General features: G+C 44.4%; 1 protein-coding gene across 1 annotated transcript in view; it reads left to right on the top strand.

The window, feature by feature from the left end:
* Positions 1-15751, top strand: part of LOC119565262 — a 122200-nt gene that overhangs the window by 15738 nt on the left and 90711 nt on the right. Inside the window, exon 5 of the mRNA XM_043541908.1 lies at positions 9570-9720. Within this exon, the coding sequence (XP_043397843.1) occupies positions 9570-9720 (151 nt within the window). The remainder of the gene's footprint in view (positions 1-9569; positions 9721-15751) is intronic.

Below are 15751 nucleotides of genomic sequence, written 5' to 3'. Positions count from 1 at the left end.
ATAAAGTTAATTTGGTCTAAGTCTGGTGTGTGTGAAATGGTGCTTGTATGTAGCTCTTGGCTCAAAGCAGTAGGGCCAAAATTTGTTTCAAATATAGAGCCCTTCTCTTTGAATATATATTAACTTCTCCTTGCTTCTATTGCTTCAGAAAATATTCTTTACACCAATATTCTGAGTTGGCATTTATCCTCATTTATATTCTTCCCAGTCTTCACCTATGGTCACATTTTATTTTCTGCCTTTGGAAAGGCAGGATATCTCAGCTTTCTGCAAAACTGATAGTCGCTTTGCTATCTAGGATAACTTGGCTAACTTAGCATGGGCTGAACAGCTTCAGAAAAATGTAACATGCTCTGTTAAGGCCTGCCAGTCTGGCTAGTATATTCGGCATTAACACATCTGTGAATAGCAGTGGGTGCCCTATATATTTGGCATAATTCCTGGAAGACCACCCTCAAAAGCAATACTTCAAGGAATAACATTGCAGTGCCAGGAAATCTGGTAAACTGCTGCTCTAATGTCACTGTGGTGGCTTTGCTGGCATTTTGAATGCAGCCCACTTCTATTATTAATATGTTTTGGATGGCAACTGTGTGCTCACCTCTCCCCCCATTCCCCCCCCAACTGAAAATTTTGCTTTCCTAGTGCGCTCAGGAGACTCATGCTTTTGGCAGAGATCATCCTTCCTGGAGGTAATGCATCAGGAAACACGGCCAAAGCTAAAACATACTAACTGGAATATTAATGTTTCTATATTGCAAGGTCTCCCTTTTGAACATCAGGGCCACATTTTTGCATATGCCTGGAGGCAGGCTGATTTTCCATTCACTTGTTGCAAAATGACTGCACTGATATACTGCTTAAACGTCATCATGAGTCGATGGGCCTCGTGTGGATGATGATTTGTTCAGGTTCTCCTGCTGTTACCCCAGCCCTGGTGTAGCGCTACTTGTGAGAGCAATGGGTGGAGACATTAATGTAGGCTGGTTGCCAGTGTTTTTTCCTCATGTCATTCAGCACTAGCCAGAGGTCCTGATTCACCACTGCATGACTCCATTTTTATGATGCTGTAATTCTGCTGCATTACATTGATATACAACAGGGGTAATGAACTGGTGAATCAGGCCTAGAATTGGACCCAGAAACTCAACAGCAAAAAAACAAAATAATAATAATAAAAAGGAGGTTGTAGGTGTTTGTTATATTGTATATGTGGCTATTTTCCTTTGATCTATCAGGTTTCCTTACACTCCACTATTACATGTTCAGATACCCTAATTTTCCTAATGTCTACTCAATGGCAAAACTACTTAATAAAAACCAGCCTTAATGCTTGTGACTTAGAAGCTTCACTCAGTAGCAACAAAAGCAGAACAAATATATAGAGCTTTGTGTATCTGGTTGCTTGGGCAAGTCGCCTTGCTTAGCAAATGCAAAGATATTAAATTTCTATTCAGATGATTAAAAAGAGCTTCTTCATGTTTTACCGCATGACCTGTTCTGTTTACGGTGCATTAGGTGTTTACTATAGTGATAGAAAATAGCACCTTCCCCATCTCTCTCTTTCTCTCTCTCTCTCGTCTTTTTTACAACAGATGTTCCTTCAGAAGGACTTGCTGATCACCTGTGTCTTTCTTTGCACCTGACTAAGAAGCTTTTTGAAAATACAGTATGCATGTTTGGTTTGTTTTTTTTTAAAAAGTGTAGCCTATAAAGTTAACAGCTGGTGTCACATTGCTCAAATTGCACCTTATTTTTCTTATATTAGATTGAAACAGTATGCTATGTCAGCAGAGCCCATAACAAACAGCTTTCATGCCTCTCTTTTGTGTTTTATTCATTTATGATGTACACACCTAACAAGCACTCTTAAAGGGACCTCTGTAAATTAGCTACATTAAAGATTAAAAACATTAAGGGATTCATTTTCAGGGGGTTAAAAGTCGACTTAATTGCATTTAATTCACTGGGTAAATCTTTATTAGCACAGCTAAAGGTAGGAGTGAAATAAGAGACTGTTTTCCAGGAGAGAAATATGTTTAACAGTGTGAAGGGCTGGTTAGACCATTGCCTTCTACTGGATGGAATCAAAACTGTCCACTCTGCGTCATAGGTTCAGTTCTGCCAATAGTGATCGTCCTTAAGCTTGAGTTGTAGATGCCTGTTATTTTGGAGCATGACTGAGTCTTCTTCCTGCTGTCACTGTGAATATCTGAGCTGTATTTGTATGCATCATAGTGACACAGCTGGGAGGTCCTTAGGTGACAGGTCCTTTTCCCATCCTTAGGATTGGGTATTTTGATCCCAATCCTGTATTCCTTGTGAAATCAAATGGAAGCTTACGGTGTGCAAGGTACAAAGGAGGAGGCTATTTGTGCAGTGTAGTAGATACGATAAAACATAGTAATTCTCTGAAAATTAGTCTTACTATCCAGCAGTTCACACTAAGGAAAGTCTGGATTTTGTTTTGTCAAATTTTTATGATCAAACTGAAAAAAAAAGCACAAAAATATGGGTGTGCCATAACACTCATTTGTTTTTATTTACTCAGCACCTTAATAATTATTATTTATATTATAGTAGTGCCCAGAAGCTCCAACTGGGAGCAGGGTCTTCTTGAACTATTCACTTGTACAAACATAGTGAGAGACAGTCCCTGCCACAAAGAGGTTACATTCTAAATGGCCAAGACAGACAAAAAGTGGGAGAAAGGAAGTAGTATGATTAGCTGGGAATGGAGAGCTTATGTGATTCCCTTAAGGGGATCCAGAAAGTCTATGCCAGAGTCTGAGAACTGAACCCAGCTCTCATGAGTCCCTATCATGTGCCTTAACCACAAGGCTGCCCTTCCTCCATTGGTACACTTTGTGGTATAGAATTATTTTCACTCTGTAATCGGAGCCCATTAAGTTGTGTTTCAGGTTTTCATAATGAAATCTGACCAATAGCTCTAAACAACAAATCTTCCAGGGTCAAAATTCCTACATTAAAAGATAAGAACTGTGGCTGTGTTGTTGAAAGAAGTCACATCAGTTTTCACACTATCTCCCAGAGCGCTACAGCAGAATGGTCTTAGGATTCCGGCTAAATGTTACCCAGCCACCTGCAAAATGCCCCTCTAAAGCCCTCTCAAAAGAGCTTGTGCTCTCAGTATCTAGCAGAGATAGCAATCTGGAAGAAACCGAGTGGCTGCAGCTCAATCCAAACTAGACCCAGGTCACGTTGATAGGAAGGGGAATAAATCTTACTGAACTGGAGGGGACTGAGACTGTTCCTCTGTGGAGAGGATATGCCTACTCTTTGGCTGAGATGTTTAAAATACTGTGTTCTTCCTGGAACCTTTACTGATCCTAAATTCCCAGGCAGCAGTGGTAGCCTTGATGGATTTTTGCCATTTTGGGCTGGGTATAATTTTTAAGGAAATGTAAAAAGACTGAAGAATAGAGCTGATTGGAAATTTTCCATCTGAATCATTTTCAGTGAAAAATTCAGTTTCTGCTGAATTCAAATTTTCTGCAGGAAGATTTTCATTTTGTCAAAAAGTTTCCATTTTCTGTCAGGAAAAATGAAACAAGATTTTGTTAAACTGACCTGAAATATTTCATTTCAAGTCAGATCAACATTAAACTGCATTTTCCAGTGGGTATAGGAGCTATAGTTCAGATGCTTGATTCCCCCATTCTCACTTATGGACTGGGCTACCTGGGTGAACTACATCTCCCATAATGCAACACAATCTCTCCTCTGACTGAGCAGCATGGTGCATCATGGGAGTCACATGGCTCCTTTCTTTTCTCTCTCTTTTTCCCGCCTGATATGTGCCCTAGGGGAAAAGGTAGAGGGGAGACCCATCATGTGTGTGGCTGAATGCTTGGCCACTTCCTCCGGCATCACCCACGATAAGATGGGTTGCATTTTGGAGGAGTTAGTGGTGTGAATGCAGCTGTGCTTCCTCTGCCTGTAGAGATCACTCATGATCATCACCACTTTGGCCTTGGCTGGCATGCATACCTTGTCATGGTGCAATGGCTGCAGCATATTGGAAACATACAGGGAATGGGAACGCTTCTTCCTCTGGATGCTCCTCAGCCATTCCAGTACAAGTCTCACCTAATACCCATGTGGCTCATCTGACCAATCACAACTAATTTACACCTCTCAAATAACCAATATTGAATATCAAATACTTGCAGAGAAAAATTCAATTTGCAAAAATATGTCATTAACATCAAATAAATTCAAGGGACTTGCAAGCTGCTTGATGATTTTCCATCAACAGAAAAAGTGGCTACATTCATTGGATAAATTATGCGTTGCAATACATTAATCCACCTCTGGTAGCGACCACATAAAAATGGAAGTCTGTATTGTAATGTAACCTTAACTCTAGCTTTCTCTATAAAGCTTTAGTAAAGAAATTTGACTCTGGAGTTTTACTTTAGGGATTTTTCTGCTACGTTTTTGTGTCCACATCTCTATCTATGCACCGTCCATACAATTGTGTCCTTTGGAACAATGCAGATCACAAAGCCCAGCATGAAGTATGGGAGAACTGGGCACAAAAATCATTCTCAGATGAGGGGCTGTAACTGTGGGACACACTTCCAGAGGGGAATAGGCAGATCCAGATTCTGAGCACCTTTAGCAAGTTACTGCTGAATGTTCCTATTAGATAAAGGTTTTCCGCGAGAATGACATTCAACCTTTCTTCCCCTCCCCTAGTGAAAAGAAACCCAGACAAAAACAAACAAAAATACCCGAAGGAGAGCTTTCTGTAACTCAAAAAGGAGAAGACAACCCACAGACTCCATGAAGCCGATGAAGGATTTTGCTAATGTCAATCAATTTTATGTTGAATATGCTCAGATACCATGGTGATGGGCAACAGTACATCCCCCCGCCCCCCCCCCCCCGAAAAAAATAGATAATGTAGCACACTAGGGAGCAGTAAAGTGAGCACAATAGCAGTGTACTGCAAATCAAAACCAGCGTCTATCTATCCAGCAGTAATTCAAGAGGTAAATGTACACATAAATGCAGTGGGTCTTATGTGAAAATGCAATCACGCAGAAATCGCACTTGGTGGCACTTAAAAAATGTTTACCAAAAAGTAAAAGCCTAAGGGAATGAAGGCCTCACACTAAAGTTCCTTCATAACTTTTTTAAAAAATAAAGTTAAAATCTGTAAAAATAGGAATTTATTTGTGTGGATGCTGGAGTTGTGAAGAGGACATTTGGTCATTGCTGTAAAAAAAACTAGAAAGCAATTACTTCATGAGCTTAGCCTATCATTTTAGAAAATAAATATTTACTTTAGTAAGTCTTTTATGGCAGACCAGAGAGTTCTGGGTTTTTAGTTTCTCGGGCTCCCAGCAACCTCCTCATTTTAAAGTGCATATGAAACATTAATCTTTCATCAGGATTGCATAAAGTCGTTTTTTTAATTTGCATTAGGAGATTTTTGTCAACATGACATGTTTAATTTGGCTTTCTAATGGAAATTATGCCAGGTTTGTATTGTCTGCCTGGAATATCCTCACGATGATTAGGACTTGCAAGTGGTGGGGATTGAGAAAAAGTCTCATATAAGAAGTGACACTTACCTATGTGGGGAGATGAATGGGGTCCCCAAATCTCTGCATAGGAAGGATCTCTCTCTCTCTGTCGCTATCCTGCAAGAAATCTGGGAAGTCAGCTCCATGTCACCTTCCTCCAGATCCTGTGAAGGCTGCTTTGCTGGTCTGAGGACGCATGTGTAGGAAGAGGGCCAGGCAGGGGAGGAGTAGGTAATCCAGGGCAGGTCAGGAGGTTTGACAACATCCCCCTTGTGGCCAGGAAAGGTAACAGTCTGGGTCCTTCATGTAGAGCACTGCCTGTGGCAGGAATATACCTTTGATGGGGTTTCAGGGGCAGCTGCAGCCAGAGGAGTCCTGTTAACACAGACTTATTGAAGCTTATTACAAAGGCCAGAGTTGTCAAAGCCATAGAGCTGATGTGGAGGCACAGGCCCTCTGGGATCTGAAGGGCTTTGGTGGTCCCACAAGTTAGAGAGTTAAAGATTATAACTAGCTATATAGGGCCACATCCTCAGGGTGAATTGGTACAGCTCCATTGATTTCAGCAAAGGTCCACTGATTTGCCCCATCAGGGGATCTGGCCCATTATTAAATAGACTGTAATTAGCCTACGCAGTGTTGTCATAGCATTTCGGTCCCAGGATATTAGAGAGACAAGGCAGGTGAGGTAATATCTTTTATTGGACCTACTTCTGTTGGTGAGAGAGACACCACACAGAGCTCTTCCCCAGGTCTGAGAAAGGTACTCTGAGTACAGAAGTTGGTCCAATAAATAGCCTGCAATTTACTTTGATTGTCACCTGTTTACCCAGTGAGGATCAATGAGCTGAGAGCTGTGTCTTTGAATTTGAAAGTGAAAGACTATTTGGCTGTGTTTGCTTCTACAAACAATTGAGCACTCAAGCTTTCCTAGCTCAAAAACACATAAAAAGCAAAATTTTAGCTCAAAGATTCACTAAAAGGAAAATTTGAATTGTGAATTTGAATGTAAAATTTGAAAATTCTAGCTGCATTAGCTATTGATGTAAGCTATCAGGATTTGTTTCTATTCCCTCCTGATGTAATTGTGCAACTAATGAATAGTGTGCAAACTTGTCCTAACCCAAAACCTTATATAGTCAATGGGAGCCTTTCCATTGACTTAAATGGGCTTTGGATTAGGTCATTGAAAACTGCAACTGGTACAAGTGAATATAAAATTCAAAGTTTATGCTCACTACTTAAGGTTTGTTAGTTACAGTGCAAATTGTGAGGTGTATATTTAATTGTAATGTCAAAATTTGAGTGCTTTACTAATCAGGAAACATTTGATGAAGACATTTGTGAATAATTTTGAATAATTAATACATCTGGTAGTTTCACAATCTGTCTGCAGACAGTATAGACAGAAGGAAAGATGATATTCATCAAATAGATTGTTAGTTACAAATTATTCAGTCCTAGATGGTGCCAGCTGTTGTTTAATGCTTTTATTTAATAAATGGAAAATACAGGAGCCCTCCAGTGGTCAAAACAATACCTCTAAATGCTAATACATATTATAACCATAGATTTTGCAGTTTAGTTGATAGAAAGTCTGCTTCTTATTACAAAGAAGTCAGTTTCAAACTTTTTAAGGGTGTTTTTTAAATTCACATTTCTGTTATTGTTCCCACCAGTGTAACTATACACAGAGAGAGAGTTATGAAATTTCTACATTAAAAATATATATAAACTCAGGAATCCATATCTGAGCCAAAAAAAAAAAAAATGAAAAAGGCTAAGTTAGAAAAAGAAGAGCTCTGAGGTCTTATTCACCATTGTCCTGCATCATGTGTCATCACTTGCCCCAATTCAAAATAAGTGCAAGATGAGTGTAAAATGCTACTGAATCAGAATGGTGAGCATTTTCTGTGTTTGCACATTGCCTAGCACAATGCGGTCCTGACTAGGGCTTCTGGGCACTACAGTGATACAAATAAATAATATTTTTACATCCACTTTACAGTGCTGCAAATGACTATACCAGGTGCAGAGCAACAGTGAATTGGGACTTCAATGTCTTTCTTAGGTGTAAAAGGTTGAGCTAACTCTCTGAGCATGTGGGTGTTTTTCTTGTAAGTATTTAAGAATGAGTTTTTACTGTTTCCTCTCAATTACAGCGATATTTTATAAACAACAAAAAACACTTCAACCAAATAAACTTGTAATAGCTACAAAACCAGCCACTTTTAAAATGGGTTTGCTATTTATACGCTCAATTAACAAGAAGTAATTAAGGCCAACTTGGTTTCCAAGTTCAGAGTTCTTGTGGTGAGGATTTATGGGGAAACTATGTTAGGGTAAGCTGTAGCTTTTTTTTTTTCCAATTTGACCATTTCAATAGTTAACACCCTTCCTATGTGGCTACTTTTTATCGATATTATGGTCCTGAACCTCAGGAGTAGAGTAGAGCTCTACTCAGCGCATCTGAGTATATGGGGAGGGATAAAAGTGAATGTAAACCATCTTGGTGATCCCTGACCCATGGGGCTGTTTTAGTCAACAGAGTACACCAATTCAACCTCTGTTTGGGCCTGCTCTGATTTACATGGGTTTGTAACAGCCTGTGACAGGGTTGGACCACATGGCTACAGGAGAGTGATAGAAGGCAGATATATTAGACCCAGGTTGAGTAGGTCCCTTTTCCCTGGGTAGGGTAACAGGGAAGGTTCCAGAACAATCAGGAACCTTTTGGAGACAATTAAGACAGACAGGCTGATTAGAACACCTGCAGCCAATCAAGAAACTGCTAGAATCAATTAAGGCAGGCTAATCAGGGCACCTGGGTTTAAAAAGAAGCTCACTTCAGTTTGTGGTGTGCGTGTGAGGAGCTGCGAGCAAGAGGCACTAGGAGCTGAGAGTGAGAACATGGACTGTTGGAGGACTGAGGTGTACAAACATTATCAGACACCGGGAGGAAGGTCCTATGGTGAGAATAAAGAACGTGTTGGGAGGAGGCCATGGGGAAGTAGCCCAGGGAGTTGTAGCTGTCACACAGTTGTTCCAGGAGGCACTCTAGACAGCTGCATTCCACAGGGCCCTGGGCTGGAACCCAAAGGCGGGTTTGGGTTTGTAGAGGGCGGGCCCGGGTTCCCCCCAAACCTCCCAACTCCTGGTCAGACACAGGAGGCATTGACCTGGACTGTGAATTCACAAAAACGGCCAAACTGAGGGCTGCTGTGAAGCTCCAAGGCAAGCAAATCCACCAATAAGTGCAAGACCCACCAAGGTAGAGGAGGAACTTTGTCACACAGCCCTACTTTGAAAATCTTGGCCTTGATTCTTACCTTCTAAACTAATTGGCCTATCCAACTGTCTGTCTGCTTACACATTCCTAGAGCTCAGTCCTGCATTGTGCTGATCACTCTGGCCTCACTCCAACAAAGTGAGTGCTTAACTTAAAGCACGTGTATAGCTCCATTGAAGTCAATACTGCTCATGTGCGTAAGTGCATTGTTGGATTGTGGTCAGAGTGCTCAGAATGATGCAGGACTGAGCCCCTAATGCAGTGGTGCTCAAACTTTTTTACTGGTGACCCTTTTCATACAGAAAGCCTCTGAATGCGACCCCGCCCCCCCTTATAAATTAAAAACACGTTTTTGTATATTTAACACCATTATAAATGCTGGAGGCAAAGCAGTGTTTGGGGTGGAGGCTGACAGCTCACGACTCCCCATGTAATAGCCTCGTGACCCCTGAGGGGTCCTGACCCCTAGTTTGAGAACCCCTGCCCTAATGCAACAAATCACTGTAGTAAGTGGGTGGCCTAATGTTTTCTTTGTGAAATGTTCTGTGGCCTTTATGAAGGGTACTATATATATTTCCATTGTGGGTCTGATCTTGCTTTACTGAAGTCAATGGCAAAACTCTCATTCACTTCAATTGTGCAGGATCAGGTCTTACATAGCTTTATATGGTCGTGATGGTAACTCAATGATTAAGTTTTCTTTTTGATCATTCTTTTGTCTGCAGACTGTTGGAATGAAATCACCAAATACTCTGAAGAATGAAGAAAATTCTTTATCTACTAGTGAACTACATACAAATACAGACTTGGAAATAAAATCATCTATAGCTGGAGCTTCTTTGGTTGAAGACTGTTGTTTGTTCCCCCAATTAACAGGTATTTCTTCTCAAAAGTGATAACATTCAACATGTTAATGTGCTACTTCTCTGTTCTCAAGGAACATGGAGAGAGGTGATAGTGATTGATCCTTGATGAAGAAATAGTTGAAGGTGTGATGGGATTCCTGGATACGCCAATGCCTTAAAGGGCATGTAATTGAGCATGCTGAGGGAAGCCCTAACAGGGAAATATGCTATTCTGTGCTTGGCTGACACGATTTTTCCTGATATCAGTAGGGTGATCATATTCCCCAAAGTGAAAACGGGACACCTCGTGGGGCTGGCCCGAAGGTCTCCCTCTGGCACAGGACTGGCCAGAGCTGCTGGGCATCACCACTTGCTCAAGCGCTCCGTGCAAGGCTGATCGCCCAAGACACACACCACTCACCCCACCCACGTGCAGAGCTGGCGGCCTGAGCCCCGCCGCCACTGCTCACCCATGCCAACGTCATGGACATCAGAGTATTTTGACAAAACTTGGCATTTGTCCTATTTGCTTTTGCCCAGATGTTCCTCTGTGCCCGCCTAGGGCAGTGGCTCTCTACCTTTTAAGACTACTGTACCCCTTTCAGGAGTCTGATTTGTCTTGTTTACCCCCAAGTTTCACTACTTGCTTAAAAACTACTTGCTTACAAAATCAGACGTAAAAATACCAAAGTGCCACAGCCACTATTACGGAAAAATTGCTGACTTTCTCATGTTTACAATATAACTATAAAATAAATCAATTGGAATATAAATATTGTATTTGCATTTCAGTGTATAGCAGGGGTTCTCAAACTTGGGGTTGGGACCCAGCAGGGGGTCACGAGCTGTGACCATCCCCAAACCCTGCATTGTTTCCAGCATTTATAATAATGTTAAATATAAAAAATGTTTTTAATTTATAAGGGGGGTCACACTCAGAGGCTTGCTGCGTGAAAGGGGTCACCAGTACAAAAGTTTGAGAACCACTGGTGTAGTACATAGAGCAGTATAAACAAGTCATTGTATGAAATTTTAGTTTGTACTGACTTCCCTGGGGCTTTTTATGTAGCCTGTTGTAAAACTAGGCAAATATCTAGATGAGCGGATGTACCCCCTGGAAGACCTCTGCCTACCCCATACCACTTCCTTAGATCAAGAGCAAATGGGACAAATACCCAGTTTTGCCAAAAAAGACAGGCTGTCTGGGACAGGGTTTAAAAAGGGGACTGTCCCAGCCAAAACAGGATGTATGGTCACCCTAGATATCAGCTAGTGACAACTGTTTATGCCAGAAATAGCTTCTACCTTTACCTAGCCCTGGTCTACACTAGGACTTTAGGTTGAATTTAGCAGCGTTAAATCGATGTAAACCTGCACCCGTCCACACGATGAAGCCCTTTATTTCGACTTAAAGGGCTCTTAAAATCGATTTCCTTACTCCACACCTGACAAGTGGATTAGCGCTTAAATCGGCCTTGCCGGGTTGAATTTGGGGTACTGTGGATACAATTCGACGGTATTGGCCTCCGGGAGCTATCCCAGAGTGCTCCATTTTGACCGCTCTGGACAGCACTCTCAACTCAGATGCACTGGCCAGGTAGACAGGAAAAGAACCGCGAACTTTTGAATCTCATTTCCTGTTTGGCCAGCGTGGCAAGCTGCAGGTGACCATGCAGAGCTCATCAGCAGAGGTGACCATGATGGAGTCTCAGAATCGCAAAAGAGCTCCAGCATGGACCGAATGGGAGGTACGGGATCTGATCGCTGTATGGGGAGAGGAATCCGTGCTATCAGAACTCCGTTCCAGTTTTCGAAATGCCAAAACCTTTGTCAAAATCTCCCAGGGCATGAAGGACAGAGGCCATAACAGGGACCCGAAGCAGTGCCGCATGAAACTGAAGGAGCTGAGGCAAGCCTACCAGAAAACCAGAGAGGCCAACGGCCGCTCTGGGTCAGAGCCCCAAACATGCCGCTTCTATGATGAGCTGCATGCCATTTTAGGGGGTTCAGCCACCACTACCCCAGCCGTGTTGTTTGACTCCTTCAATGGAGATGGAGGCAATACGGAAGCAGGTTTTGGGGACGAAGAAGATGATGATGATGATGAGGTTGTAGATAGCTCACAGCAAGCAAGCGGAGAAACCGGTTTTCCCGACAGCCAGGAACTGTTTCTCACCCTGGACCTGGAGCCAGTACCCCCCGAACCCACCCAAGGCTGCCTCCTGGACCCAGCAGGCGGAGAAGGGACCTCCGGTGAGTGTACCTTTTAAAATACTATACATGGTTTAAAAGCAAGCATGTGAAAGGATTACTTTGCCCTGGCATTCGCGGCTCTCCTGGATATACTCCCAAAGCCTTTGCAAAAGGTTTCTGGGGAGGGCAGACTTATTGCGTCCTTCATGGTAGGACACTTCACTACTCCAGGCCAGTAACACGTACTCGGGAATCATTGTACAACAAAGCATTGCAATGTATGTTTGCTGGCGTTCAAACAACATCCGTTCTTTATCTCTCTGTGTTATCCTCAGGAAAGTGAGATATAATCCATGGTCACCTGGTTGAAATAGGATGCTTTTCTTCAGGGGACACTCAGAGGAGCCCATTCCTGCTGGGCTGTTTGCCTGCGGCTGAACAGAAATGTTCCCCGCTGTTAGCCACAGGAAGGGGGGAGGGTTGAGGGGGTAGCCACGCGGTGGGGGGAGGCAAAATGCGACCTTGTAACGAAAGCACATGTGCTATGTATGTAATGTTAACAGCAAGGTTTACCCTGAAAGAGTGTAGCCAGTGTTTTATAAAATGTGTCTTTTTAAATACCGCTGTCCCTTTTTTTTTCTCCACCAGCTGCATGTGTTTCAATGATCACAGGATCTTCTCCTTCCCAGAGGCTAGTGAAGATTAGAAAGAAAAAAAAAATGCACTCGAGATGAAATGTTCTCTGAGCTCATGCTGTCCTCCCACACTGACAGAGCACAGACGAATGCGTGGAGGCAAATAATGTCAGACTGCAGGAAAGCACAAAATGACCGGGAGGAGAGGTGGCGGGCTGAAGAGAGTAAGTGGCGGGCTGAAGAGAGTAAGTGGCGGGCTGAAGAGAGGGCTGAAGCTCGAATGTGGCGGCAGCGTGATGAGAGGAGGCAGGATTCAATGCTGAGGCTGCTGGAGGACCAAACCAGTATGCTCCAGTGTATGGTTGAGCTGCAGCAAAGGCAGCTGGAGCACAGACTGCCACTACAGCCCCTGTGTAACCAGCCGCCCTCCTCCCCAAGTTCCATAGCCTCCACACCCAGATGCCCAAGAACGCGGTGGGGGGGTCACCGGCCAACCAGCCACTCCGCCACAGAGGATTGCCCAAAAAAAGAAGGCTGTCATTCAATAAATTTTAAAGTTGTAAACTTTTAAAGTGCTGTGTGGCATTTTCCTTCCCTCCTCCACCACCCCTCCTGGGCTACCTTGGTAGTCATCCCCCTGTTTGTGTGATGAATGAATAAAGAATGCATGAATGTGAAGCAACAATGACTTTATTGCCTCTGCAAGCGGTGATCGAAGGGAGGAGGAGAGGGTGGTTAGCTTACAGGGAAGTAGAGTGAACCAAGGGGCGGGGGGTTTCGTCAAGGAGAGACAAACAGAACTTTCACACCGTAGCCTGGCCAGTCATGAAACTGGTTTTCAAAGCTTCTCTGATGCGTACCGCGCCCTCCTGTGCTCTTCTAACCGCCCTGGTGTCTGGCTGCGCGTAACCAGCAGCCAGGCGATTTGCCTCAACCTCCCACCCCGCCATAAACGTCTCCCCCTTACTTTCACAGATATTGTGGAGCACACAGCAAGCAGTAATAACAGTGGGAATATTGGTTTCGCTGAGGTCTAAGCGAGTCAGTAAACTGCGCCAGGGCGCCTTTAAACGTCCAAATGCACATTCTACCACCATTCTGCACTTGCTCAGCCTGTAGTTGAACAGCTCCTGACTACTGTCCAGGCTGCCTGTGTACGGCTTCATGAGCCATGGCATTAAGGGGTAGGCTGGGTCCCCAAGGATGCATATAGGCATTTCATTATTCCCAACAGTTATTTTCTGCTCTGGGAATAAAGTCCCTTCTTGCAGCTTTTGAAACAGACCAGAGTTCCTGAAGATGCGAGCGTCATGTACCTTTCCCGGCCATCCCACGTTGATGTTGGTGAAACGTCCCTTGTGATCCACCAGAGCTTGCAGCACTATTGAAAAGTACCCCTTGCGGTTTATGTACTCGGCGGCTTGGTGCTCCGGTGCCAAGATAGGGATATGGGTTCCGTCTATGGCCCCACCACAGTTAGGGAATCCCATTGCAGCAAAGCCATCCACTATGACCTGCACATTTCCCAGGGTCACTACCCTTGGTATCAGCAGATCTTTGATTGCGTGGGCTACTTGCATCACAGCAGCCCCCACAGTAGATTTGCCCACTCCAAATTGATTCCCAACTGACCGGTAGCTGTCTGGCGTTGCAAGCTTCCACAGGGCTATCGCCACTCGCTTCTCAACTGTGAGGGCTGCTCTCATCTTGGTATTCATGCGCTTCAGGGCAGGGGAAAGCAAGTCACAAAGTTCCATGAAAGTGCCCTTACGCATGCGAAAGTTTCGCAGCCACTGGGAATCGTCCCAGACCTGCAACACTATGCGGTCCCACCAGTCTGTGCTTGTTTCCCGAGCCCAGAATCGGTGTTCCACAGTATGAACCTGCCCCATTAGCACCATGATGCATGCATTGGCAGGGCCCATGCTTTCAGAGAAATCTGTGTCCATGTCCTGATCACTCACGTGACCGCGCTGACGTTGCCTCCTCGCCCGGTATCGCTTTGCCAGGTTCTGGTGCTGCATATACTGCTGGATAATGCGTGTGGTGTTTAATGTGCTCCTAATTGCCAAAGTGAGCTGAGTGGCCTCCATGCTTGCCTTGGTATGGCGTCCGCACAGAAAAAAGGCGCGGAATGATTGTCTGCCGTTGCTCTGACGGAGGGAGGGGCGACTGACGACACGGCTTACAGGGTTGGCTTCAGGGAGCTAAAATCAACAAAGGGGGTGGCTTTACACCAAGGAGTATTTCAGGCAGACTTCACGGAGGGTTCCAATAAGAAATGGTGCACCTAAGTTATTGTTCTTATTGGAACAAGGAGGTTAGCCTGGCCTCTGATTGATACATGGCTAGATTTACCTCGCTGCACCTTCTCTGTGAGTGACTGCAGTGTGACCTAGAGAAATGAGTCCCCTAGATGGGGGAGGAGGCAAATGAGTACAAAACAAATCTGGTCTATTTCTTGTTTTGATCCACTCCATCTATCTTTTACATCTTTGGCTGGCAGCAGACGGTGCAGAAGGACTGCATGCCATCCACATCTCATGGCTGCTCGGCAGAAGATGGTACAGTACGACTGCTAGCCATCGTCATCTCTTGCCTGCCCGGCAGAAGATGGTACAATACGATTGCTAGCCATCGTCATCTCTTGCCTGCCCGGCAGAAGATGGTACAGTACGACTGCTAGCAATCCGTATCGCCTGCCTGCTCACCATAAGACGGTTCAATAGGACTGACTGCAGGACTAAAGAGAATGACCTGGTCAAGTCACTCCAAATTTAGTCCCTGCGCCCATGTCTGCCCAGGCGCTCCCAGCCGACATGGCCAGGAGCACCTCGGACATGATGAGGACGGCTACCAGTCATACTGTACCGTCTGCTGCCAGAAGGCAATGGGTTGCTGCTACTGTGTAGCAATGCCGTACCGCATCTGCCAGCACCCAGGAGACATACGGTGACGGTTACCTGAGCGGTCTCCATGCTTGCGGTGGTATGGCGTCTGCACAGGTAACTCAGGAAAAAAGGCGCGAAACGATTGTCTGCTGCTGCTTTCACGGAGGGAGGGAGGGAAGGGGGGCCTGACGATATGTACCCAGAACCACCCGCGACAATGTTTTAGCCCCATCAGGCATTGGGATCTCAACCCAGAATTCCAATGGGCAGCGGAGACTGCAGGAACTGTGGGATAGCTACCCACAGTGCAACGCTCCGGAAGTCGACGCTGGCCTCGGTACTG

Source organism: Chelonia mydas, chromosome 1 (assembly GCF_015237465.2).
Source record: "Chelonia mydas isolate rCheMyd1 chromosome 1, rCheMyd1.pri.v2, whole genome shotgun sequence".
Classification (NCBI taxonomy): Eukaryota; Metazoa; Chordata; order Testudines; family Cheloniidae; genus Chelonia; species Chelonia mydas.
This window is presented reverse-complemented; position numbering and strand designations above follow the sequence as displayed.